General features: G+C 41.3%; 1 protein-coding gene across 1 annotated transcript in view; it reads right to left on the bottom strand.

Moving 5' to 3' along the window:
* The window catches only part of cdan1 (codanin 1), a 127,924-nt gene that overhangs the window by 9,270 nt on the left and 91,190 nt on the right, over positions 1–27,464 (bottom strand). Inside the window, exons 18-25 of the mRNA XM_060828285.1 lie at positions 25,543–25,676; positions 24,954–25,057; positions 21,471–21,620; positions 21,148–21,211; positions 16,824–16,902; positions 10,698–10,852; positions 4,976–5,083; positions 4,149–4,212 (exon numbers count right to left, since the gene is read on the bottom strand). Of these exons, the coding sequence (XP_060684268.1) occupies positions 4,149–4,212; positions 4,976–5,083; positions 10,698–10,852; positions 16,824–16,902; positions 21,148–21,211; positions 21,471–21,620; positions 24,954–25,057; positions 25,543–25,676 (858 nt within the window). The remainder of the gene's footprint in view (positions 1–4,148; positions 4,213–4,975; positions 5,084–10,697; positions 10,853–16,823; positions 16,903–21,147; positions 21,212–21,470; positions 21,621–24,953; positions 25,058–25,542; positions 25,677–27,464) is intronic.

Genomic DNA, 27,464 nt, shown 5'->3' with positions numbered 1-27,464 from the left:
TAAATAGGGAACGTCCTGGTAGTGGCAGGTTTACATGAATGGTTCCTGGGATGAAGAGACTTGAGAAAGTTTGGACCTGTTTCCTTGAAGAGCAGAACGTGAAGGAAATTCCAATTGGTCTACTTTGGATTCCAGCATCTGCAGTTTTTTTTTTGTCGCTAAGGAGATTTGAAAGCTTTCAAAAGCATGACAGGCCTGGACACAGTAACTGGAGAGAGACTTTTCCACTCCTTAAAGGATTGAGAAACAAGCAACAGAGATTTAAAGTCTTTTGTAAAAGAAGGAAACGCAAAATAAGGAAAAAAAAAACTATTTATACACATCAAGTGGTCCATCATCTGGAAAAATGGTGAGGGTAGATTCAGTTGAGACATCCAAGAGAGCATTAGTTGGTTTATTAAATAGCAATAATGTGCAAGGCTATAGTGAAAAGGAAAAAGTGAGGACTGCAGATGTTGGAGATCAGAGCTGAAAATGTGTTACTGGAAAAGTGCAACAGGTCAGGCAGCATCTAAGAAGCAGGAGAATCGACGTTTCAGACATGAGCCCTTCTTCAGGAATGAGGAGAGTGTGTCCAGCAGGCTAAGATAAAAGGTAGGGAGGAGGGACTTGGGAAATGCGATAAGTGGAAGGAGGTTAAGATGAGGGTGATAGGCCGGAGGCGGAGAGGTCAGGAAAAAGATTGCAGATTAGGAAGGTGGTGCTGAGTTCGAGGGTTGGAACTGAGACAAGGTGGGGGGAGGGGGGGGGGGGGGAGAAATGAGGAAACTTGAGAAATCTGAGTTCATCCCTTGTGGCTGGAGGGTTCCCAGGCGGAAGATGAGGCGCTCTTCCTCCAGCCGTCGTGTTGCTAAATTCTGGCAATGGAGGAGTCCAAGGACCTGCATGTCCTTGGTGGAGTGGGAGGGGGAGTTGAAGTTTGAACCACAGGGTGGTTGGTCTGGGTGTCCCAGAGGTGTTCTCTGAAACGTTCCACAAGTAGGCGGCCTGTCTCCACAATGTAGAGGAGGCCACATCGGGTGCAGTGGATGCAGTAAATGATGTGTGGAGGTGTAGATGAATTTGTGGCGGATATGGAAGGATCCCTTGGGGCCTTGGAGAGAAGTAAGGGGGGAGGTGTGGGCGCAAGTTTTGCATTTCTTGCTGTTGCAGGGAAGGTGCTGGGAGTGGAGGTTGTGGACTTGACAAGGGAATCATGGAGGGAGTGGTCTTTTCGGAACGCTGATAGGGGAGGGGATGGAAATATATCCTTGGTGGTGGGGTCCGTTTGGAGGTGGCGGAAATGACGACGGATGATATGATGTATATGGAGGTTGGTGGGGTCTAAACCTATCACCCAATTCCTAAGCATCTGTAGCCCTCTGCTCCCCACCTACTCATGCATTTGTCCTGACACACCTTAAATGAATCTACCATGCCTGCCTCTACTACCCCTGCTGGCAACGCATTCCAGGCACCTACCACCCTCTCCTCTCATCTTGAACACGTGACCTCTTGTTACTGAATCCCTGACCCTTTTCCCTATCCACCCTGTCTCTGTCCTTCATGATTTTGTAGAAGTCAATCAGGTCCCTACTCAATCTCCTTTTTTCTAATGAAAACAATCCTAACTTACTCAACATCTCTTCATAGTTAACACCTTCCATACCAGGCATCACCCTTGTAAATCTTCTCTGCACCCTCTCCAAAGCATCCACATGCTTATGGAAACGTGGCGACCAGAAGAATTGTACACAGTTTCCTAAATGCGGCCGAACCAAAGTCTCATACAATTTTAACATGACCTGCCAGCTCAACATCCCATCCAATGAAGGCAAGCATATCATATGCTTGACCATTCTATCCACTGTACAGCAACCTTCAGGGTACAATGGACCTGAATTCCCAGATCTCTCTGCTCATCAACTTTTCCTAAGGCTTTTCTGTTTACAGTTCAGTTCGCTCTAGAATTAGACCTTTCAAAATGCATCACCTCACGTTTGCCTGGATTGAACTCCATCGACCACTTCTCTGCCCAACTCTCCAATCTATCTGTATACTCCTGTATTCTTTGACAGTCCCCTATGCTTTCTGCTACTCCACCAACCTTAATGTCATCTGCAAACTTGCTGATCATACCATCAGTGCATCCCCCAGATGATTTATGTATATCACAAACAGCAGTGGCCCCAGCACTGATCCCTGTGGAACACCACTGGTCACCTTTCTCCATTTGGAGAAACTCCCTTCAACTACTACTGTGTTTTGTTGCTCAACTAGTTCTTTATCCATCTAGCAAGAACACCCTGCACACCATGTGACTTCACTTTCTCCATTAGTTTACCATGGGGAACCTTATCAAATGCCTTACTAAAGTCCACCTATATGACATCTATAGCCCTTCATCTATCACCTTGGTCACTTCCTCAAAGAACTCTATTAAGTTGGTAAGGCACGATCTCCCCCACATAAAACCATGTTGCCTATCATTGATAAGCCCATTCTCTTCCAAATATAATTAGATCCTATCCCTCAGTACCTTCTCCAGCAACTTTGCCACCACTGACGTCAGGCTCACTGGTCTGTAGTTACCTGGAATACCCCTACTACCCTTCTTGAACAGGGGGACATCATTAGCACCTCCCCAGTCCTCTTGCACTTCACCTGTGTTTAAGGATGCTACAAAGATATCTGTCAGGGCCCCAGTTATTTCCTCTCGCGCTTCCTTCAGCAATTTGGGATAGATCCCATCTAGTCCTGGGGATTTGTCCACCTTAATATCCTTCAGTCTACCCAATACATCCTACCTCCTTATGCCAATGTGACCGAGAGTAAACAAACTTCTATCTCTAATCTCAACATTGATCATGTCCCTCTCCTCAGTGGACACTGATGCAAAGTAATCATTGAGAATCTCTCAAACACTTCTCTGGTTTGACACACAACCTTCCTCCGGTATCATTTAGTGGACCAACTCTTTCACTTTCTCTAATTACCCTCTTGCTTCTTATATACAAATAAAAGGTCTTGGGATTCTCCTTAATTCTGCTCACTCAATTTATTTCATGACCCCTTTTAGCCCGCTTATTATCATTTAAGATTGGTGTTACTCTCTTGATATTCCTCCAGGGATAGTTCTGTCCTTAGCTGCCTGGATCTAACATATGCTTCCGTTTTCCTCTTGATAAGTCGCACAACTGCTTGTCATCGTTATGGGCACAGTGGTGGCACAGTGGTTAGCACTGCTGCCTCACAGCGCCTGAGACCCGGGTTCATTTCCCGACTCAGGCGACAGACTGTGTGGAGTTTGCACGTTCTCCCAGTGTCTGCGTGGGTTTCCTCCGGGTGCTCCGGTTTCCTCCCACAGTCCAAAGATGTGCGGGCCAGGTGAATTGGCCATGCTAAATTGCCCGTAGTGTTAGGTAAGGGGTAAATGTAGGGGTATGGGTGGGTTGCGCTTCGGCGGGTCGGTATGGACTTGTTGGGCCGAAGGGCCTGTTTCCACACTGTAAGTAATCTAATCTAATCTAATCTAATCCATGGTTTACAAATTTTGCCTTGTTTTCAAAGGGACATGCCTACCCTGCACTATCTTCAACCCATGATATAGTATGATATAATAAAATTATGGGGATCGTAAATAGGTAAAGAGGAAGACACTTGTTCCCTTGATCGAAAGATCCACATCCAAGAAACACAGATTTAAGGTAGGGGCAGAAAGTTTAGAAGGGATGTGATGAAAAATCTTTTCACCCAGAGGGTGGTGGGAATCTGGAATTCACTGCCTGCAAGGGTGGTAGATGCAGAAACCAAATATTTAGATGTGTATGTCAACACCAAGGCATACAAAGTGCTGGAAAATGGGATTAGAACAGTTGGATAGTTGTTTTTGACAGCATAGACACGATGGGCTGAAGGACCTTTTTCTGCGCTGTAAATCTCCAAAAGAGATGCCTTCATCCCTTTAGTTTATAAATCATTATAACTTATTCCACCAGAAAAGAAAGTCAAACATTTGTTTTCACCTACAAATACTTTGGGGGGAAAAATCTCAGCCACATTAATACCAGTGTTAAGATTTATGAAATGTACACATGTATATATTCTGTATATACATGTAGATGCATGTAGAAAGCATAGGGAAAGACTTTTTTGATAAAATTACATACCTAACAAAGAAGCAAGTTCCACAGTGTACTTGGCAAGGGACTGTTCAATTACTGGACACATATACTGCAAAACAAACAAAAAAATTGGTTCACAATTGCCACCCCTTCAGTTTACAGTTCTATGGTTAAGTCATGAGGAGATTACGTAGAACAGAAGGCATTAGAGATGCTCAAATGTCACAACTGGTTTGCGTCACTTTCATCAGGAAATCTTACATTCCTTTCTCACACATGTACTTATCTGCGTTCCCTTGCACAGTCTCCAATGACTGTATATCTTTTGGATAATATAAAGACCAGAACAATGGAAAATGCTCCAAGTATAGTGTTCCTCATGTTTGACACCGATTTCTAATTCTTTCCTTACAGACATGAAATGATGTTTGTGAGACTTCCACCTGATTTGAACTGCCAAATATTGAGAAAATGGAACATACTACCCCTAATAAACATTTCAGTGATTTTTCCCACAAGTGCACTGTAATATTTTATGCAGAAATATTAAATGCAGATCAGTTTTGGTCATTCTTGACTCTCATTTATAAAACCTTCACAAAGATCTTTCATCCTGAAAATTGTCTATACCAGTCATAACCTTGATTCAAGAAACCCTGAAATGATTTGCTTCATCTGACTGTCATCCGCTATCATAACATAACTGATGACCAGTCTAGGGTCTCTCCCAACCATTACCACCATCCTTTTGGGGGGGGGGAAATACACAGAGTCTGCATTTTTTAATAACACTATTGCTTAAATTAGTAATTCACTGAAGTCCTGGAAATGTATCTTTTTAAATGAACAAATCGAAATTTTAAAAAGAATACCTGTCTACATCTTAAAGTTTGGCGTAACCTTCTTAATAAGTCATCAAGTTGTTTGTGGTCCACTCTTTCATTGCAGTGCCTGGGACCCAATGTAATACTCAACATCTCCTACAAAAGGGGAAGAGTACACAGCAAATCAGACAATAGGGTTCAAAACCATACCTAACAAAGATTTCAACAAAAAATTCCAATGCTTTTAGGGCATAAATATCTTTCTCAAGTATGGACTGACTGCCTTTGGATTATGCGAGCGACTAATGCTCAAGTCCTAATTTGTTCAAATAAGGAACTAAGGATAAGAGTGAGAACTTGTGGCCCTCCTGTACTTTTATCCCCTGCTGGCCATTTCAATTTTCTTCCCTTTGTGGTTCAGCCCCATTGATACCAGCAGACTTCAAGTTTCTCAGTCAAAGGTTCAACCTGAATGCGAGGCCAGTCTACATCTGTATATACCTGAGCCTGAAGATCAATAAGTATATCAATCAAACCTCCTTCCCCAATCTAAAATATGCACGTATCCACAATTCAACAGGAGTCACTGCAGGGAACCATCACCATCACCATCCCCAACCCAACCCAACTAACAACCTTTACTAAATGGCTCGAGTCATCATGCATTCAGCGGCTAAGACCTCCTTGAGAAGAATAGTTTTGGGTTAAGGGGTGGCAGATGCAAAACAAAGACAAGAAGGAATTACTTCTATCATAGCATGAGTGCAATGGATGTCAGGACACTCAATACATTTGAGGAGGAGATAGACAAATTTATAATCAGTAATGGGTTAAATGGTTATGGGGAGTGGGCAGAAAAGTGAAATTGAGGTTGAGATGAGGTCAGCCATGATCAGGTTAAAGGATGCAGGCTGCAGGGGATGGACACAGAGTTCAGCCATAGTCAGAGTTATACAGCATAGAGAGAGACTCTTTGGTCTAACCAGTCCGTGTCAAACATAATCCCAAACTAAACTAATCCTACCCGCCATCTCCTAGCCCATATCCTCCAAACTGTTCCCATCAAATGGCTTTTAAACACTTGATAGTTCCTCTGGAAGTTCATCCACACACAAACCACCCTCTGTGTAAAAACAATTTGTCCTTATGTATTTTTCACCTTAAAAATGTGCCCCTTAGTATTGAAATCCCCCATCCCGAGTGAAAAAGACAACCACCATTAACTCTATCTATAACTCTCATTATTTTATAAACTTCTATCAAGTTTCCTCTCAGCCTCCTAGGCTCCATTAAAAGAGGTCCCAGCCGATCTTGACTTTCTTTATAAATCAATGCTCCACTGAAAGAAGTCCCAGCCAATCCAGGCTTTCTTCATAAATCAAACCTTCCATACCTGGCAACATCCAGGTAAATTTCTTCTGAAGCCTCTCCAGGTGAACAATATCCTTCCTATTACTGGCAATCAGAATTAGATGCAATATTCCAAAAGAGGCCTCACCAATGTCCTGTACAACCTCAACATAACTTCCCAACTCCTATACTCAAAGGACTGAGCAACAGTGTGCCAAATGCCTTTTTAACCACTCTAGCTATAGGTGATGCAAACCTCAAAGGCTCATGTATCTACACACCTAGGTCTCTCTGTTCTACAACACTACCCAAGGCTCTACCATTAATTGTATAAGTGCTACCCTTATTTGTTGTACCAAACCAAACTGCATCTGCTATTTTTCAGCCCAGTGACCCATTTGATCAAGATCCCTTTGTAATCTTAGATAGCCTTCTTCACTGTCTACTATGCCACCAATTTCGTGTCATCCACAAACTGATTAACCATGCCTTCTCTATTCTCATCCACATCATTTATAAAAATGACAAACAAAAGAGGATGTAGAACTGATCTTTGTGGAACACTGCTGGTCATAGGACTCCAGTCCACAAAGTAATCCTCCAACATCACTCTCAGCCATGTGTCAATTGGCAAGCTCACCCTGAATTCCACGTGACCTTCACAAAATCCCTACAGTGTGGAAACAGGCCTTTTGGCCGTACAAGTCCACACCGACTCTCCAAAGAGTAACCCAGCCAGACTCATTCACCAAACCCATCACTCCACATTCACCTAACCTGCACATGTTTGGACCTAACTTCATTAATTAGTCTACAATGCGATACTTTTTTTTAAAGATTATATTAGATTCCCTACAGTATGGAAACAGTCCCGTTGGCCCAAGTCCACACGAACCCTCCAAAGGGTAATCTACCCAGACCCATTCCCCTACTCTATATTTACCCCTGACTAATGCACATAACACGCTGGGTAATTTAGTATGGCCAATTCACCTGACCTGCACTTCTTTGGGTTGTGGGAGGAAACCCACGCAAACACGGGGAGAATGTACAAACTCCACTCAGACAGTAGCCTGAGGTGGGAATCTAACCTGGGTCCTTGGAACAATGAGGCAGCAGTGCTAATTAATCTTGTCAAAGGTTTTACTAAAATCCAAATAAACAGTACAGCAGTAGATGCTATTTATTTGGATTTTAGTAAAGCCTTCGATAAAGTTCCGCACTGTAGATTAATTAATAAAATTAGGTCCAAAGCTGTGCAGGTGAGGTGACTTGGCCATGCTAAGTTGCCCATAGTGTTCAGGGATGTGTAGGTGAGGTATATTACATTAGGTCCCAGAGATTTATCCACCTTTATACTCTCTAAAACTTGCTAAACTTCCACTTCTGTAATGTGAACTGTTTTTAAAACAAGGTTTATTTCTCTGCATTCTCTAATCTTCCATTTCTTTCTCCACAGTAAAAAATTATGCAAAATATTAATATAGTATCCCTCCTATCTCCTGGGCTTCAATACGAAGACAACCAACTTGATCTTTAAGAGGCCAACCCTCTCTCCAGTTACTCACTAGCTCAATGTATTTGTAGAATTGCTTTAGATTATCCTTAGCCTTCTCTGCCAATGCTCTCTCATACTGCCTCTTTGCCCCTGTGCTTATTACTGATGAAGGACTCCGGCCCAAAACGTTGATTTTCCTGCTCCTCGGATGCCGCCTGACCTGCTGTGCTTTTCCAGCACCACACACTCAACTCTGATCTCCAGCATCTACAGACCTCACTCTCTCTCTCTGTGCTCATTACGTTGATTAAGATATTCAATTGAACCAAGTTATCTATATCTAAAAGATTATCTTTCATTCATGACTAGAACCCTCAATATCTTTATTCATCCATTGTTCCTTAATCTTTCCAGCCTTACTCTTCACCTTAACAGGTACCTGATGCCGCCTCTGACCTCTCGTCATCACACTCTTGAACACCTCCCACTTGTCAGATGCCATTTTACCTGCGACCAGTCTATTCCAATAAATGTTTGCAAGTTCTTGTCTTACACCATTAAAATTTGCCTTACTCCAATTAAAAACTTATAGAACATTTATCCATTTCCATCACCACTTGAAACTAATAGAATTGATTGTTATTGTTCTCTCACTTTTACTTCAGTCACCTGCTCTGCCTTATTGCCAAAGGAAAGTCTAGTTTTGTCCCACATCCACATATTGATGAGAAAAATCAGGGGGGAGGGGTGGTGGTGGTGCTTATAGTACAATCTCATCAAAGGGACCTTTCCTTTCTTATACGTAATTTTTACCCATGTATTTTCACTGGAAGATTTTCCAGAAACATCTTCTCTAGTTACAGCAGTAATATATTCCTTAATCAAAAATGCCACGCGCCCCACCTTCCTTGCCTCTTTTCCTATCCTTCCTTTGGTGTCTAAAACCCGGAAGACTGAGCTGCCAACCTTGTCCATCTCTCAGCCAAGTTTTTGTAATAGATAGGACGTCCCAATCCCATGTTCTTAAACATGCACTGAGTTCATCAGTTTTACCTGTAAGACATCTTGCATTAAAATAACTGCAATTTAGTTCTTCAAAGTTACTACATACTTTGACTCTCTCTGGTCTTTCTTTTCTAACTGACATGCTCTCTTCACATTCAGAACCTTCCTCATTAATCCTTCTGTTTACACTGCTACTTAGAATTCCTCCATTCCCCCTCTCTTTCAATATACAGGTCTCCCTTAATGGAACAAGCAAATCTCCCTGCTAAGTTAAAAATCACACGACATCAGGTTATAGTCCAACGGGTTTAACTGGAAGCATTAGCTTTCAGAGCGCTACTTCATCAGTGGTTGTGGAGTACACAATTGTAAGACACAGAGTTTATAGCAAAAGTTTACTGTGTGATGTAACTGAAATTATACATTGAAAAATACCTTGATTGTTTGTTAAGTCTCTCATCTGTTAGAATGACCAAGTTACATTCTCAGGTTATCTTTAACAATTGCTGTCAGCCCAGATAATGTGCTGAAGGTGTAAATTTGCTGTAAATTCTGTGTCCTACAATTGTGTACTCCACAACCACCTAATAAAGGAGTGTCACTCTGAAAGCTAGTGCTTCCAATTAAACCTGTTGGACTATAACCTGGTGTTTTAACTTTGTACAGCCCAGTCCAACACCGGCACCTCCACATCATCGCTGCTAAGACTGGTCCCTTTCCAGCTCAGGTTAAACCTATCCTTTTTGAACGGGTCTTTTCTATCCCAGATGACACTTCAATTGTCCAAAAACCTGCAGCCCTGAACAGTACACCAGCTCTTCAGTGATTGATTCAACTCCTTTATCCTTTTGTCGCTTCCCTCATTTGACATTGAGAGTAAAGCAGAAATTACTACCTTTAAAGGTTCTTTTTTAATCTTCTACCTCTTAAATTCATTCTGTACTGCTTTAATCTTTTCCCTAAAAATGTCATTCCTACAAATGTGTACAATAATTTCTGGCTTCTCAATCTCACCTTTCATAATATGCTTCAAACATTTAGAGATGCCCTTAATCCTAGCGCCAGGAAGGTATCAAACCAGCCTAAGTTTATGCTCACACTGCCACAGAATCTCCTGCCTCTGCCCCTGACAGGACAGTCCCCTTTAACAGTAATTTAACTAAATTTTGTCAAATGCTGCTTAACATTAAAATTATTCCAACTGTCCAATTGCCCCTTCCATGTTCCTCAGAGAGACTTCTCTTTAACACTTCTAAAAGCTGAATATCTATTTGACAGAGGAATAGCCACTGGAGACTTTTGAACTATTTTCATATCTTTCCTGACGGTAATCCATTTGTCTGCCTGACCCTGCTATGTAATCATTTTTCTAAATATACTAACCATCTCACTCTGTGCCTTGTACAAACTAAATCAAAAATCTGATCCAGGAAGTTGAACAATTCCATCAATGCTACTGGTTTTTCAGTAGCCTGAACAATGAACCTTTTCCACATATTTCACCACAAATGTTTAAGGGTTAAGTTAACTTAAGTGTGAAAAGATTAAAGACCACTGAAGATACATCAATTAAAAATGCAAGAGTTAATCAATCGTATTCCTCAGAGCAGCAGGTGGCAATTTCTTCCAGTTAATTTGCATCCCAACAAATAACATCAGTAAATTGCTAAATTATATGCTACAAAAACCAATTTGCAAAAAAAAATGAAAATCTCTCAACCGCTTGTGTGTAATGTAGAAACTACAGAAATAAAACATTCCCAGATTATACACTGAATTCATCAGATTCCTGTAGAAATGAATCAAGATTAAGCCTTATATTTTTTTAAAAAGCTGCCACATTACTTTATCCAACTGCATTAATTATTGAACCACTTCTTCATTTCTCTCACATATAGCCAACAGGCTGTTACATACCTTAAACTCACTGGCTATCTGGGAGGGAGGTGAGGCCACGTGCTTACATTCTGGTGAGCAATTTCTTTTTGCTCCAGGAACCTCACTCATTGGTTGCATTGCTTGTGACTTCCTCAGTTTGTCAAAGCTGAGCTTCATTTCTTTTCTAATTAAAGCTAATAGCAAAACATAAAAATAAAACCTGATTAGGAACATAATCTACCACAACCTCAAAATTACATTTTATACATGTTCCTCTTGATCAGGCACACTGAACCAATAGAACATCCATTTATTTCTATCGTTAGAGAATACACTTTAAGGGAAAGCAGAGATAAATTCTCTCAGTGACTGACTCAAAAACATCTGCATTCCCCATTCAGCTGGACAAAAGCTACTTAAAATATGAACTGGCAAAGTGACCTTAAATAGTTTACAATATACCATTCAAGAGTACATAACCTAATTTCACGAGTAATTGCCGTGACAAGTAGATGATACCCCTAATTTGCAACCTTAGAAAGCCTGTCTCTCTGCATCCATTCACAATGAGCTGTTGTTTTCTGGTGCAAGGTTAAGACAGTTGACTTTCTGGTGAGAAGCAAGCAGGCACGTCAGAAAAGGTATTTGATCTCAGCATCAAGGTTCTTCACCTGCACTGGAGCAACAAGGGGAAGGGGAAATCCAAATTACTGCTCAGCATCAAGAGTCCATTTACCTTCATTAGGCTGCTGCACCATGGCTGATCTGTGACCTTGTTTCACTATGCCATCATTCCCCGAAATTAGTATTTAATTTGTGATTATTGGTTAAAATGAACAAATCTGAGATAAATTAACAATTCACTTTGCAATAATTGCCATTTGCAGTAAAGTTTCAAACCTCTATTATCCTTTGCATGCAAGTTTTTCCCAACTTTATTCCTGAAATGTCTGGCTTTTACTTTTAGACTTCAGTCACTTGAGCTAGTCTCCCAAACAAGTATAAATATTAGAGGGGTTCAATTCAGAACAGAAATGTGGAAACATTTCTTCAGTCAGAGAGTGGTGGGCCTGTGGAATTCATGGCGCAGAGTGCAGTGGAGGCTGGTACGCTAAATGTCTTCAAGGCAGAGATTGATAGATTCTTGATGTCACAAGGAATTAAGGGCTACGGGGAGAATGCGGGTAAGTGGAATTGAAATGCCCATCAGCCATGATTGAATGGCGGAGTGGACTCAATGGGCCGAATGGCCTTACTTCCACTCCTATGTCTTATGGTCTAAATAGGTTTTTTTCTATCTATCCCATTGCTTTCCACCTCGAAAACTTCCACCAAATCACCCCTTACCTTTTGAATTCCAGGGAATACGACCTTAGTTTGTGTGATTTCTCATCAGAAATTAGAGTCCAGTCATCATTCTGCTGAACCTGCATTGCACTCCCTCCAAGACCAATGTATCCTTCTCGTGATATGGTATCCAGGACAACACTTAGTACTCTGTGGGTTGGCATAAGCAGAGGTTTGTATAGCCAAACCAGGATTTTATTTGTCTTTTATTTGGTTCCATATGAAAGCCATTTCCATGACTATATACAGATATCCAAACCTACTCATGAGATTTTAATGACCTATATACATGGACCTCCACCATTTCTTGCTTTCCACCATTTAGAAAGATCTTTTTAAGTCCTCACAATTGTCTTGACTGGAGTTCATGTAGAAAGTGAGGACTGCAGATGCTGGAGATCAGAGCTGAAAAAAAGTGTTGCTGGAAAAGCACAGGAGGTCAGGCAGCATCCAAAGAGCAGGAGAATCAATGTTTTGGGCATAAGCCCTTCCTGAAGAAGGGATCATGCACGAAAACGTCGATTCTCCTGCTCCTTGGATGCTGCCTGACCTCCTGCGCTTTTCCAGCTCTGGAGTTCATGTGCCAATTTTGCTCAGTCAGGTAATGCTTTCATCCTTACAATTTTCCTCATCTTACTACCATTAACAAATTTGGATATACAACTTGCAACCCCATCATCTAAGTAGTTAATACATATGGTGAGCTGTTGAAATGTCAACATGGATCCAAGAGATATGGATAATCACGTGCTGTCAATTACAGTCTTATTATTTTCTGGTTCCTGCTTCTCAGATCAACTATTTGGCTTCAATTCCATGAGGTTCAACTTTAAGTAACACATTCTTACAAGGAACGTGATTAAATGTTGACTGGAAACCAATATAAATAATAATTCATTGACCTGAGTCACCTCTTCATTGTATATTCAGTCAGTCAGTTTGTCAGGCGTGACGTACCCTTTAAAAATCTACACAGGCTCTGATCAGATAACATGTTTCACTGTGTTTAGTCACTTGATCCTCACAACAGACCTGCATAAGCTCCCAACAAAAATGTTAGACTAAGTGGTCAATTTTTCTTTTGCTTGCCTATCGTGAGATTCAGTCTAAGAAACAATACCAATATCACAAGAACTCTGGAAGATAATAGTTAGGACACGAACAATAGAGTCATAGAGATGTACAGCATAGAAACAGACCCTTTGGTGCAACTCATCCATGCCAATCAGATATCCTAACCTAATCTAGTTTCTTTTGCCAGCACATATCTCTCTAAACTCTTCCTGTTCATATACCCATTCAGATACCTCTTAAATGCCGCAATTATACCAGCCTCCACCACTTCCTCTGGCAGCTCATTCCATACACACACCAACCTCTGCATGAAAAAGTTGTCCCTTTTATCTCTTTCACCTCTCACTCTAAATCTATTCCCTCCAATTCTGGACTCCCTCACCAGATGGAACAAATCTTGTCTATTTATCCCATCAATTCCCCTCATGATTTTATAAACCTCTATAAGGTCACCCCTCAGCCTCTGACACTCCAGGGAAACAGCCCCAGCCTATTCAGCCTCTCCCTATAAATCAAACCCTCCATCCCAGGCAACATCCTTGTAAACCTTCTCTGAATCCTTTCGCGTTTGTTCTTACCTACTTACTTTAAAACCCAGAGATGGAAACAATCTGCTCCAGCCACTCTTCAGTCCCATCATTTTCTCCATTACTGTTATTTTGCTTTTTCTCTAGCCATGAATTCATTCTACATCCAGGTGACAAACTTAAGTTGAACTATATCGTTTGCAACCTTGACGTCATCCTGACTATATTCATAACCTCATGAAGATTGCCTGTTTCCACCTGCATGTTATCATTTAACCTCATCCCATTTCAGGTCATCTGCTACAAAAGCTCTCATCTTGCCTGTTACCTCCTAACCTGACTATTTTAATGCACTACTCTTCAGACTCCTAAATTCTAATCTCCTATGCTCAGTGACTATTATTGGTTCCTGATTAAGCAATGTATGGATTTTAAAATTCTCACTTTGTTTTCAAATGCTTTGTAGCCTCATCCTTCTCTATCCCTAACCTCTTCAAGTCCAGGTAAAATAAATATTCATTACGTACTTCCTTTCCTTATTTTTATTTATATCATTTATCATCTAACGGGCCCTCGAATATCCTGATTGTTTCTCTGAATTGTGAAAGATATGCATGTTGATTTTGATGTTGCTTGCAGGTTTCTTTTCCCATTCCTTTTTTGTAGTTATTACCACTTGCTTTGCCATTTTTCTGACTTCTTTGTGTCTCTCCCAATGTCAGGATATTAGCTCGTTTTATAAGTTTTACCTGGTTAGTCATTCATGGTGGATTTCTTTTGCCAGGCAGAGTGTATACTTTCCATTGATCTTGTATCCTGTTACCAACAGACAGACTTGTCCCGTTTACTGTGGACAGTCTCAATCTCAGCTCATTAAATCCGAGAATCTTACTGTTTGTTTCTTTATTTTAAACACACCTTAAATCTTGTCCATATTAAGATCACTGCTTGATGAACATTGCTGTTAAGTAAACCAAATGATATGCCTTCTGCTGGTTCTAGGGTATACCTTTACAGAAAATCATATCACATTCAAGAGATTTGCTATTTTCCTGACATAAGCTTACATGTTTATCCCAACCTATATCAATGTTAAAATTCCCATTAAACTACACTTTTGTTACATGCTTTTCTAATCTCCATTTTTACAAATTATTTTTGCAGCTACTACCATGGAGCCTATACACAACTTCTAATGAGGTCTTAATATCTTTCCCATTTTACTAAAAGTCTATTTTGCCTACTAAAACATCTCATTACATCATCTCTCCTTACTGCGATTTCACACTCAATACTAAGACCACCTTTTCCCCTCCAACATCACAACCTGACCATTCAGCAACCATGTCTCAGCCATGAATGCCATTGTACATCGTCAAAGTTGAATCTATGCCCACAATTCAATTTCTTCCTGGTATGTTATAGATTTGTACAAAGAACATTTATTTGCACTCAACTCCAATATTGTTCTCGAACATAGAACAGTATTGTACAGACCTTTCAGCCCTTAATGTTGTGCCTGACCTTTAATCCTACTCCAAGATCAAACTAAGCTACATACCCTTCATTTTACTATGATCCATGTGCCAATCCAAGAGTCACTCAAATGTCCCTTATGTATCAGACTCTATTACCACCACTGGCAGTACATTCCATGCACCCTCCGCTCTCGGTGTAAAGAATTGACCTCTGACATCTCTCCAAACCATTTTCCAATCACCTTAAAAATATGCCCCCTTCATGATAGCCATTTCTGCCCTAGGAAAAGTCTGACTATTCATTCTATCTCTGCCTCTCATCATCTTGTACACCTCTACCTAGTCAACTGTCATCCTTCTTCGCTCCAATGAGGAAAAGCCCTAGCTCCCTCAACCTTTGTTCATAAGACATACCTCCAGTCCAGGCAGCATCCTGGTAAATCTCCTCTGCACCCGCTCAAAAACTTCTACATCTTTTCTATAATGAAACGACCAGAACTGGACACACTGCTCCAAAAATGGTCTAAACAGGGTTTTATAGAGCTTCAGCAAAACTTCACGGCTCTTAAACTCAAACACCCTGCTAATAAAAGCCAACACACCATATGCCTTCTTAACAACCCTATCGACTTGGGTGGCAACTTTGAGGGATCTATGGACATGGACCCTCTCCATTGCCAAGAATCCTGCCTTTAACCCTGCAATCTGCATTCAAATTTGACCTTGCAAAATGAATCACTTCATACTTTTCCAGGTTGAACTCCATCTGCCACTTCTCAGCGCAGCCATGCATCCCGTCAATGTCCTGTTACAACCTACAACAGCCCTCCACACTATACATCACACCAGCAAACTTCATGACTCACTTCCTCATCCAACTCATTTATAAAAATCACGATGAACAGAGGTCCCAGAACTGATACCTGCAGAACACCACTGGTCACCAAGCTCCAGACTGAATAGTTTCCATCAACTACCACCCTCTGTCTTATATGTGCTAGCCAATTCTGTATCCAGACAGCTACATTCCCCTGTATCCCATGCCACCTTACTTTCTGAATGAGCCTACCATGGGGAACTTTCTCAAAGGTCTTGCTAAAATCCATATACACCACATCCATGGCTCTACCTTCAAAGTGCTTTGTCACATCTTCAAAGTATTCAAGGTGGCTTGTGAGGCATGACTTATCTCTAACCAAACTATGCTTTTCAAGTAATCCATAAATCCTGTTTCTCACAATCCTTTCTAATAATTTGCCCACCTCAGACGTAAGACTGAATGGCCTGTAATTCCCAGGATTATCCCTGTTCTCTTTCTTGAACAAGGGAATAACATTTGCCATCCTCTAATCATCTGGCACTACTCCAGTGGACAACGAGAACTTCTATGCAATTATTTTAAACCTTTTAATTTTCCCTTTGCTTGTAGTGCTTAAAGCACAAATTGTAACTTTTGACTTTTATAACTTCTGCTATGAACTTCATCTTTGAAAAGCTGAGGTGCTAGAAGAAATGATAATCCCAAACCTACAATGCCAAGCTACAGATTTCCTACTGATCCTGCAAGAATTTATAAACATGGATTTTCAATTGCTGAAGAACCATTTCTTGGAGTAGTTTCTTGAACTCAACATGACCAAGGCCACCGAGAAAACCGCAACATTTCATGGCATAAATGCTAGGGATGTCTCATGTTCTTTCACAAAAAATTAATGTTCCATGTTTATGGCACTCTGTACCTGTGATGTTGGCAGATAGCCACGTACACGCTTTCTCAGTAGCAAGGCGGCTTGTAATACCTTCGGCTGTGCTCAGCACCTATTTAAAAATAAGACTTCATTACTTTCAAACATCACCAGTGAGTCAAACAGCAGAAACGCAATTCAAATGCTTTATAGAGGGAGGCGGGGATAGCAACACTAAGACGAGAAGAGGGAGGGCACAGTTCTAGTGATTGTGAGTTAGTCACAATGAGAAGAGGGCAAAGGCACACAGATAAACAGTATCTAACAGACATCAAAAACTACAAGCACACTTTCAACTAAAACTGTCTCGTCCAGGAAGTTGCACTGAGATCTCACACACTTTCCATTACAGAAGGACTTGCAGAATGTTTTGATGAGTTGGCATTCACACAGTGGAAATTGAAAAACTCCACAAAGACACTGTAGTCCTAAATGTTTATAAATCACTGCTAAGACAGCAGCAGGGCCCATCGTAGCAACTTTTGGAAGGAGATCAAGGCCTTGGTCATGATTCTGAAGAGTTCCAGAATAATTCAAGGGTGAATAGCTGTTAACAGATACTGTTAGTGTCCAACAATGGGTTGTGTGTAGTAGCAGACTATGCGATAACAAGACCTGCTGTGGGTGCAGGAGCTAGGATACAGCAAAGTTCAACTGCTAAAGTAATTGAACTTGATAGGGAGTCCAGAAGGCTGCAGGGTTCCCAAGCAGTAAACGAGGTGTTGTCTTCCAAATTAAGCTTCACTGGAGCACTGCAGCAAGCCTGAGACAGAGATATTGGCTAGGGAGCAGGCTAGTGTGTTGAAGTGCCAGGCAACAGCGAGCAGAACGCAGGCATTCCGTGAAGTGGTCACCCAGTCTACATTTGGTTTTCCCAATGTAGAGGAGACTGCATTGTGAACAGTACACTAAGATTGTGTGAAGTGCAGGTCAAGTGCTGCTTCACCTGAAAGGTCTGTTTGGGCCCTTGGAAACTGAGGGGGGAAAGAGGTAAATGGGCAGGTGTTACACCTTTGGTGATTGCCTGGTAAGGTACTGTGGGAGGGTGTTGGGAGTGAAGGAAGAGTGGACCAGGGTGTCCCAGAGAAAATGACCCCTGTGAAAGGCAGGTAAGGGATGGGAGGGGAATATGTGCCTGGAGGTGGCAGAAATGGCAGCTAATGATCTTCTGAATGTGGATGCAGATTGGATGGTAGGTAAGGACAAAGGAAATCCTATCATTGTTGCCGGAGGGAAGAGAGGGCGAGGGCCGAAGTGCAGGAGATGAGTTGGACCTAGGTGAGGGCCCTATCAAGGGGTTCTGACCAGAAGAAAATGAGAAGAATTAAAAGAGAAGTTGTATAGGGTAAGGATGAGCTGAGTTAGGTGGAGGAGGGTGGTGTTGGATGGGAACGGCTCAGGTCTTTGTTCCAGAAATTAGGGGAATGAGCATGTAGAGGGATTGCCTTCCATGGTAAACAGGAGGTGGCTACAGCCTGCATTTTGGAAATTCCAAAATTATCATAAAGCATCAGAGGAATCGCGGAAGTACATAGGCAGGGACTGGACCACGGGAGAAAAGTAGGGAGGGTATTCCTAAATAGGACATTTTTCAGTTGTTATCGAAATGTTTTATTCTATTTTCAACAAATGAATCTGGCTACTAAATAAAACCATAAACAAACAATATAAAATGATAAAAAATTACCAGCTAATGGGGGAATTTAAGATCATGACTCTAGGATGCTCTTAAATGCACTGAGCTTGATGGGGATTCCCGCCTCAAAACCTTTTCCACTTGCTTCAGAAGATGGTAGTTAAAACTGAGACCACTTCCATTTCATTTCAGTAATTCTCCCCAGTAACAAAGTAGCAGTCTCGCATTTGATGCTCCCACTGTGGAGCAGAAATATATCACGATCAGGCATCATTAGGCCAGTGAGTCTTAATTCTGTTGTGGGCAAAGTCTTAGAGAGAATTGTAAGGGATAGGATTTATGAACATCTGGATAGGAATAATGTGATCAAGGATAGCCAGCATGGTTTTGTGAAGGGCAGGTCGTGCCTCACAAATCTTATTGAGTTTTTGAGAAGGTGACCAAGGAAGTGGACGAGGGTAAAGCAGTAGATGTGGTGTATATGGATTTTAGCAAGGCGTTCGATAAGGTACCCCATGGTAGGCTAATGCAAAAACTACGGAGGTATGGCATTGAGGGTGCATTAGAGGTTTGGATTAGGAATTGGCTGGCTGGAAGGAGACAGAGGATAGTAGTTGATGGAATAGGTTCATCTTGGAGTGCAGTTACTAGCGGTGTTCCACAAGGATCTGTTTTGGGACCATTGCTGTTTGTCATTTTTATAAATGACCTAGAGGAGGGGCTTGAAAGCTGGGTGAGCAAGTTTGCGGATGACACGAAAGTCAGTGGAGTTGTGGACAGCGAAGAAGGATGTGGCAGGTTACAGTGGGATATAGATAAGTTGCAGAGCTGGGCAGAAAGGTGGCAAATGGAGTTCAATGTAGCTAAGTGTGAAGTCATTCACTTTGGTAGGAGTAACAAGATGATGGATTACTGGGCTAATGGTAGACTACTTGGTAGTGTGGATGAGCAGAGGGATCTTGGCGTCCATGTACACAGATCTCTGAAAGTTGCCACCCAGGTAAATAGTGCTGTGAAGAAGGCATATGGTGTACTGGGATTTATTGGTAGAGGAATTGAGTTCCGGAGTCCTGAGGTCATGTTGCAGTTGTATAAGACTCTGGTGCGGCCTCATCTGGAGTATTGTGTGCAGTTTTGGTCGCCATACTATAGGAAGGATGTGGAGGCATTGGAACGAGTGCAGAGGAGGTTTACCAGGATATTGCCTGGCATGGTATGAAGATCGTATGAGGAAAGGCTGAGGCACTTGGGGCTGTTCTCATTGGAGAAAAGAAGGTTTAGGGGAGATTTGATAGAGGTGTACAAGTTGATTAGGGGTTTAGATAGGGTTGACAGTGAGAACCTTTTTCTGCTAATGGAGTCAGCTGTTACTAGGGGACACAGCTTTAAATTAAGGGGTGGTAGGTATAGGACAGATGTTAGGGGTAGATTCTTTGCTCAGCGGGTTGTGAGTTAATGGAATGCCCTGCCAGGAGCAGTGGTGGACTCTCCCTCTATATGGTCATTTAAGCGGGCATTGGATAAGCATATGGAGGTTATTGGGCTAGTGTAGGTTAGGTAGGCTTCGGTCGGCGCAACATCGAGGGCCGAAGGGCCTGTACTGCACTGTATTTTTCTATGTTCTATCTATAGTGGGATCAAGTGCAAACCAACACAACCATTCCTGAAACCTTCCACCTCAACAAAAGCAATGCCAGTCACTACTGTTCCCAATGGCAGAAGAGTCTAAACAGAGAACCTAGATTTATAAAAATTAGTAAAAGGAATGAAAGTTATTGTTACACAACAGTTTGCAATCTGGAATGCACTGTCTAAAAGGCTGGTGGAACCAGGGAACTGGTGAATTATTTGCTAAGAAAATCTTTTGAAGATTGTGGAGAAAGAGCAGGAGACGGGAACTAATTGGGTAGCTGCCTCAAAAAGCCAGTATGGCACAATGGGCCAAATGGCTTCCTTCTGTACTGTACGAGTCTATGGTGAGTTGAATCAGGTGACCTAAGAGGAAGCAAGTAGTGCTTTTGGCTAAAGAATGGGGGTGATATTTGAAGATCAGAGGATACAATTTGGGTCAGAATTAGCAAATTTCCAGGGAGAGAGAAAGGGGAACACAGGACAAGGGGCACAGTAGCTGTTACAATCCTGATTGAGTAGCCATGATTTATCAATATTTAGCTCATAATCCAGCTCTCAACAAGCAGGAAGCAAAAACAATATGAATTGTGAATAACGGTGGAAAGCCAAGTACAATGCAATAAGAAACCGGAACATACACAAGCTTAATGTCCACTGCTATTTATCAGGGTACTCTCAGGTGTCTTAATCTATATCTTCATATAGCACAGTGCCTCATTAACTCTCAGTAAAATGTTTGAGCAGGCACCTACCTAATTCTTTGGCATTGCTGGCAAATTCAGCTTCACTGCATTCCCTGGCAGTCTGTATTTAGCATTTATGTTAGAAATATACCTTGTGCTCATGGACATTAAGAATTCCCACGGTTTCAGGCCCCGGAGATCTCTGGTGACTAATGTTCTCTGTTTTGGGTGAGTTTAAAACTGCACCAAAATTATTCAGGTATAAGTTAATGAGATTGCCAGAATCTGCTTGGGCTGGGACCAGAAACAGAAAGTGTTCTCTACCTACCAACCCTCAGGATACAGAATAATTTGAAAATTAACAAACCGAGGCAGATGTCTCTCCTGGAAGTAGAACCCTAATTGCTTCTGGTCCCTTTCTGGTACAGAATCTGTAAAGTTGAAGAAAAAAAAATTACTTCAGAAATACTTTAATAACTCTAGATTTGAATCCAAAGATCAGATCAGAGCATCAGATGAAAGCCCTATGTCAAGCCATTGGAGGGCTTGAGCTTTCAGGCAGGACCTTCGGGTGAAGAATGCCTCCCCCTTGTCTTTTCTTACACCATTATGCAGGTCTTCGTTCAAAACAGGAAATGATCACTGAACCTGTACAGTGCATACACTATCACACTGATTGTAGGTGCTTACTCTCTGCCTTTGATAATAGCCTGCTTGCCTTCTTCACAGAGTTCACATATCACACTTTCAAGTAGCTCAGGCAGATTGGTTTTCTCATCCTTCATTGCATTTTGCAGCTTTGTTGTCCCATGCTTGACTAGCTCAGACACCAAACTCGCCCTAGGAAAGAATAGGCAATAATTGAGCTTACTCTCATTGTTAAATGCTTTAAAGGAGGTCACCTTGAATGTAAAATTTAAACCTATTTGTTTTATTAAAAAGTCACCTGCCCTAAGTCCAGTCTTGAACACATGATCAAATTGATACAGAGGAGAACGGTGACAATTTACAGGATAAGATTTAAGTTTTCAGAATTGTAAACATTGTACACTTTGGTTGGAAGAATAAGGCAGCCACATACACCTTGGAAAACAAATATCCAAATTTGATGGATGAACAGAAGGGTGCAGGAATATGCGTCACAAAGTCAATATTTTTTAAAAAATCAAAAGAATTTAGTTTAATTGAAAACAGAAGACAAGTCACAAGCCAAAACATGTGGCCTCTGACATCCTCCAGTAGCCACAGCATTGTGTGTGTTTGGTCTGATTGAGCTTCTAGTTAACAGTGACTTCCTGAAAGACTCAACCTTGGTTATGCTACTGAATATGAAATGGTTGTCATTATCTGAATGTTACTTATCACCCAAACCTGATCGCTGTTCAGGCCTTGTTGCAAGCAAGGCACAAACTGAGGAGGTGTGAATAAATCTTACATCGGTCAGTCTTACATTGGTGGTGGACAAACTATTGGACAGGATTCTGAGAGACAGGATTTACGATTATTTGGAAAAGCATAGTTTGACTAGAAATAGTCAGGTTATGTCTCACCAGCCTTATTGAAAGCTTTCAGGATGTGACAAAATACAGAATACAGGGTTAAAGGCAGGATTCTTGGCAGTGTGGAGGAACCGAGTGATCTTGGGGTCCATATCCATAGATCCCTCAAAGTTGCCACTTAGGGTTGTCAAGGCGGCGTATGGTGTGTTGGCTTTCATTAACGGGGGGCTTGATTTTAAGCTTATGCAAGGTTATGCTGCATCGCTTTAAAGCCCTGGTTAGACCACATTTGGAATATTGCGTACAGTTCTGGTCCTTATTATAGGAAGGATGTGGAAGCTTTAGAGAGGGTGCAAAGGAGATTTACCAGGATCTGTCTGTACTGGAGAGCATGTCTTATGAAGGTTAGAGCACTCAGGCTTTTGTCATTGGAGCAAAGAAGGGTGAGAGGTGATGTAATAGAGGTGTACAAGATGATGACAGGCATAGATAGTGTGGATAGCCAGAGACTTTTTCCGAGAAATGGCTATCATGAGGGGGCATAATTTTAAGGTGTTTGGAGTAAGGTTTAGGGGAGATGTCTTAGGTTGGTTCTTTACACAGAGTGGTGGGTGAGTGGAATGCACTGCCGGCAGTGTTGGTGGAGTCAGATAATTTCGGGATATTTAAGCAACTCCTGAATAGGCATGAGTGATAGTAAAATGAAGGGTATGTCGGTTAGCTTGATCTTAGAGTAGGGTAAAAAATCGGCATAATATCAACGACCGAAGGGCCTGTACTGTGCTGTTTACATTTAATGTAACTGAAATTGTAAAATAAAATCCCTACTTCTGATTTCTGCAGGTAGATCATGGATGAATAGCTGAAGATGCTTGGGCCTGGAATATTACCTTGTGTAACTTGGGTTCTTGTGGCACATTGGTAGTATCCCTCACTCTGAGCCAGCAGGGCTGGGTTCAAGTCTCCCCGTTCCAGAGGTGTGTAATAACATCCCTGACACAGGTTGATTATAAATTATGTGCATGAGCAACTCCTGCAGTGATGTCCTGGGACTGACATGACTGACTTCCAAAAGTCATAACCATCTTCCCTTCTGCTGGGTACGACACCAACCAGAGGACAACTTTCCCAGATTCTCAATTACTTCAATCTTACTAAAGTGTCCTTGATGTCTCAAATAGTAAAATGCTGCCTTTACATCAAATGTAGTCAGTTTCATCATGATTCTGAAATCATTCAGCAATACCTAGCTGCAAACAAATGGAGGTTTGCGGCAGGTGTTTTGTTCTTTACCCAGAGCCAGCAGTGGTGGATCAGTGGGGACTTCTGGTGTGTACCATTGTGGAGGTTATTTTAATCTTTATATTGGAAAAGACAGTAGGGTATATCACAGGCCTTTTATGGTACCTGTGTATTCCTTCTAGTAAGTCTGTGACTAGCGGTGTGCCACAAAGATCAGTGCTTGGTTCAATGATTTTTGTCACTTGTATAAATGATTTGATGTGAACATAGGAGGTATGGTTAGTAAGTTTGTAGATGACACTAAAATTGGAGGTGCAGTGGACAAAAAAGATCATTTCTGAACAGAACGGGATCTTGATCAGATGGGCCAACAGGCCAAGTAGTGGCAGATGTGAGCTGGATTTCGATAAATATGAAGTGCTACATTTTGGAAAGGCAAATCAGAGTATGACTTATATACTTAATGCTAAGGTTATGGAGAGTGTTGCTGAACAAAGAGATCTTGGAGTGCAGGTTCACAGTTCCTTGAAAGTGAGTCCCAGGTAGATAGGATAGTGAAGAAGGATTGCTGTTATTGGTCAGTGCATTGAGTATGGGGGTTGGGAGGTCTTGTTATAGCTGTACAGGACATTGATTCGGCCACTTTTGGAATACGGTGTACAATTCTGGTGTCTCTACTATCAGAAGGATGTTGTGAAACTTAAAAGGGTTCAGAAAAGATTTACAAAGGTACAGCCAAGGTTACAGGATCTGAGCTATATTGAGAGGCTGAATAGGCAGGGGCTATTTTCCTGGGAGTGTGAGAGACTGAGGGGTGACTTCATAGAGGTTTATAAAATCATGAGGGGCATGGAGAGGGTAAGTAGACAAAGACTTTCCTCCAGGGTGGGGGAGTCCAAAACTAGAGGGTATAGGTTTAGGGTGAGAGGGAAAAGGGACACAAGGGGTAACTTTTTCATCGAGAGGGTGGTGTTTGTACAGAAGGAGCTGCCAGAGGAAGTGGCGGAGGCTGGTACAATTACAACATTTAAAAAACATCTGGAGGGTATATAAAAAGGAAGAGTTTAAAGGAATACGGATCAAATGCTGGCAAATGGAACTAGATTTATTTAGGGTATCTGGTCAGCATGAATAAGTTGAACAAACTGTCTGTTTCCAGTCTTTTATATCCCTATGACTCTAACGTAACTTTAATAGGAAGATAACCAGAATGGGACCATTAAGGGCACAAGACTCTCCCCTCCATATACATTAGTGAATGTACTTTGTTAAAAATGGATGGTTTCAAGTGTCAGCGTTCTGCACTCGACAGAGTTTTAAATATATATTGATAATATGGCATTGTAAAGATATGCATTAGTTCCTGCAAAAGGTATCTGAAATATGGCATTTTTAAACTTTTTCTGTCCTATTAAGTAGTATTATTGCTTACTTGATGTGCTTTACACAGTTTGATCCAACTCTTTCAGCCACAAACTCAACTGTTTTGCGAAGAGATGGTGGTTGATTGTGAAAGAAAGCCTCTTCCAATTTCACCTAACCAGCAATCAGAAACATAACATTAAGCACTTGGTGTAAGTGATCTCCTCCAGCAGGAGGTATTGCTTCTGCTTTGATTTATGGTCCTACTGCAAAAAGCAATCTGTACCATGAGACAGCAGCATTTCCACAGGTGCTAGGAAACTTGGTAGACCCAAGAACATGCAAGGAACCACTGAGCCCGTCATCCAAAAGCATTTATTGAAAGGTGAATGATTGTGCATGTTTATCTGGGGTTACATGAAAACACTGGAGACAATACATAGACTATGTACGAGAACAGATACTTGTCTTTACTGGAAGAATATGGTTGACATTCTGAGGTACTGAAACAAAGGAAATAAGGCAAACCTCTTTGAACAGACACCAAAATATAGCAGACATTTAATGCAGAATGTCAACATAAAACAATTGAGACACAATGTCTTGGAAAACATCAAGGTAGTAGGCCCTTGGCAGAGGATCCCTGCGTTCAACATTACCTGGAGTTTCTGCTGTGATTGTACCAAAGTCGGTACTGAAGGTTCTGCTGCAGTTGGTGTGATCTTTCTCATGTACCCTCCATTTTTAACCCCACTACCAGCAACATAGGAAGCCAACAGCTTGCGCAGCTCACCTGCAACACAAGACCTGATGAAACATCTGAGCATGGCTTACATGAATTGGCACTTGTCAGTGGTTAACTATCACACGTTTTGTGGTTGTTCCTTCCTAGTTAGCAAGTTGTGTGGCAAATAAATTAGATAAACTAATGAATGGAATGTTAGAACAGCAAATACATGTGAGAGCTTGCATTTTGCATGGTTTCTGATCACATTATGCTTCCACGGAGATACACTTAAGAGAAATTAAACACTGTGGCAAGGAAAGATTAAAGTAAGAAAACTATGACAGGCCATCAACTGAGTAACAGACTGTGGAGCTGCCTTACTGAAAGTGTAGTCTCTAACCAAGAATCACAGTTAATGGACAAAGTAGAACAATATTTTTGTTTTAATTATTGGGAGGGATATGAAGTCAAAATAAGAAGACAGAGTTAAGATACAGATCTACCAAAACCTAATCAAATGTAAAAAGTGGCTAACGGGATTCTGTTCCAAAAGTGAAAAATTAATATTCATTTGTAAAATAAGATTGAAATCAAAACTATTTTAGTACATCAATGCCATACTAAAAAGTATGAGCTTAGTTTCCCAGAGAAAAGAAAACAAAACCAATGTTTCCTTGGATCTTAGATCTAGAGAATGTGTGTCAACTTGAGTTTAGATTATTTACAGTGTTGAAACAGGCCCTTCGGCCCAACAAGTCCACACCGACCCGCCAAAGCGCAACCCACCCAGACATTTACCCCTTCACCTAACACTACGGGCAATTTAGCATGGCCAATTCACCTAACCTGCACATTTTTTGGTTTGTGGGAGGAAACTGGAGCACCTGGAGGAAACCCACGCAGACACGGGGAGGATGTGCAAACTCCACACAGAGTCGCCTGAGGTGGGAATTGAACCCAGGTCTCTGGCGCTGTGAGGCAGCAATGCTAACCACTGTGCCACCCACTGAGTTGTCATACACACCATCGCGGAAGCCCTAATGGTAAAGTGACTTATGATATACTAATAAAATAAGAGGGGTGCCTTAAATTATCACTTTTAAATAACCTATGGCCTCTGTTTCCTTGTTATCAATGCTAATGTCATCTTTGAAAAACATCGTAAGCCAATTAAATGTGACTTAAAAGCAGAAAATACCAATACATTAACTATTTATCTTTTCATTGATGCTGCCTCAATATTTTTGATATTTGCTTATATTTTAGATTTTGCATCTACAGCATTTTGCTTTTGTAGTCACAAACGACTTCCTTTTCAACATTTATTGGGTCATGCTAACCCTGAACCTTAGTTTAACTGTTAACAACAATTTTACAGTTTTCAGTCACACTCAATCCTCTTACTTCACAATACAGATGCAATAGTTTACTTTTTCAGAATGTCTCTTGGATCTAGTAACTATTAATATGATTACAGTCACAATCATTTACAGCACAGGTGATGGTCATGCAGCCCTCTAAAACAAACCAGTCAGTTTGTCCTTTGTCCTGTTTTATTCCCATATACATGCAAAGTGTATTTCACTCAAATTCCTATGCAAACTCCTTTTGAAATCATTACTTATACCAATTTATCACTCTCATAAGCAACGAGTTCCAAATAATTACAACTTACCATGTTAAATAGCTCTCCCTCATAATCCCCTGTATCTCTTCCCCCAACCTTAAATGCATGTCCCTTCCTACTTGTACTATCCATCTGGATAGGCTAATCTTTGTTTACCTTATGTAACCCGGTACAATCATGTACACCTCAATGTAACCACTCTTTTTAAAATGCCTTCACAATAGAAC

Source organism: Hemiscyllium ocellatum, chromosome 8 (genome assembly GCF_020745735.1).
Source record: "Hemiscyllium ocellatum isolate sHemOce1 chromosome 8, sHemOce1.pat.X.cur, whole genome shotgun sequence".
Taxonomy (NCBI): domain Eukaryota; kingdom Metazoa; phylum Chordata; class Chondrichthyes; order Orectolobiformes; family Hemiscylliidae; genus Hemiscyllium; species Hemiscyllium ocellatum.
The sequence above is the reverse complement of the archived record's forward strand: the minus strand, read 5'-3'. Positions and strand labels throughout refer to the sequence as shown.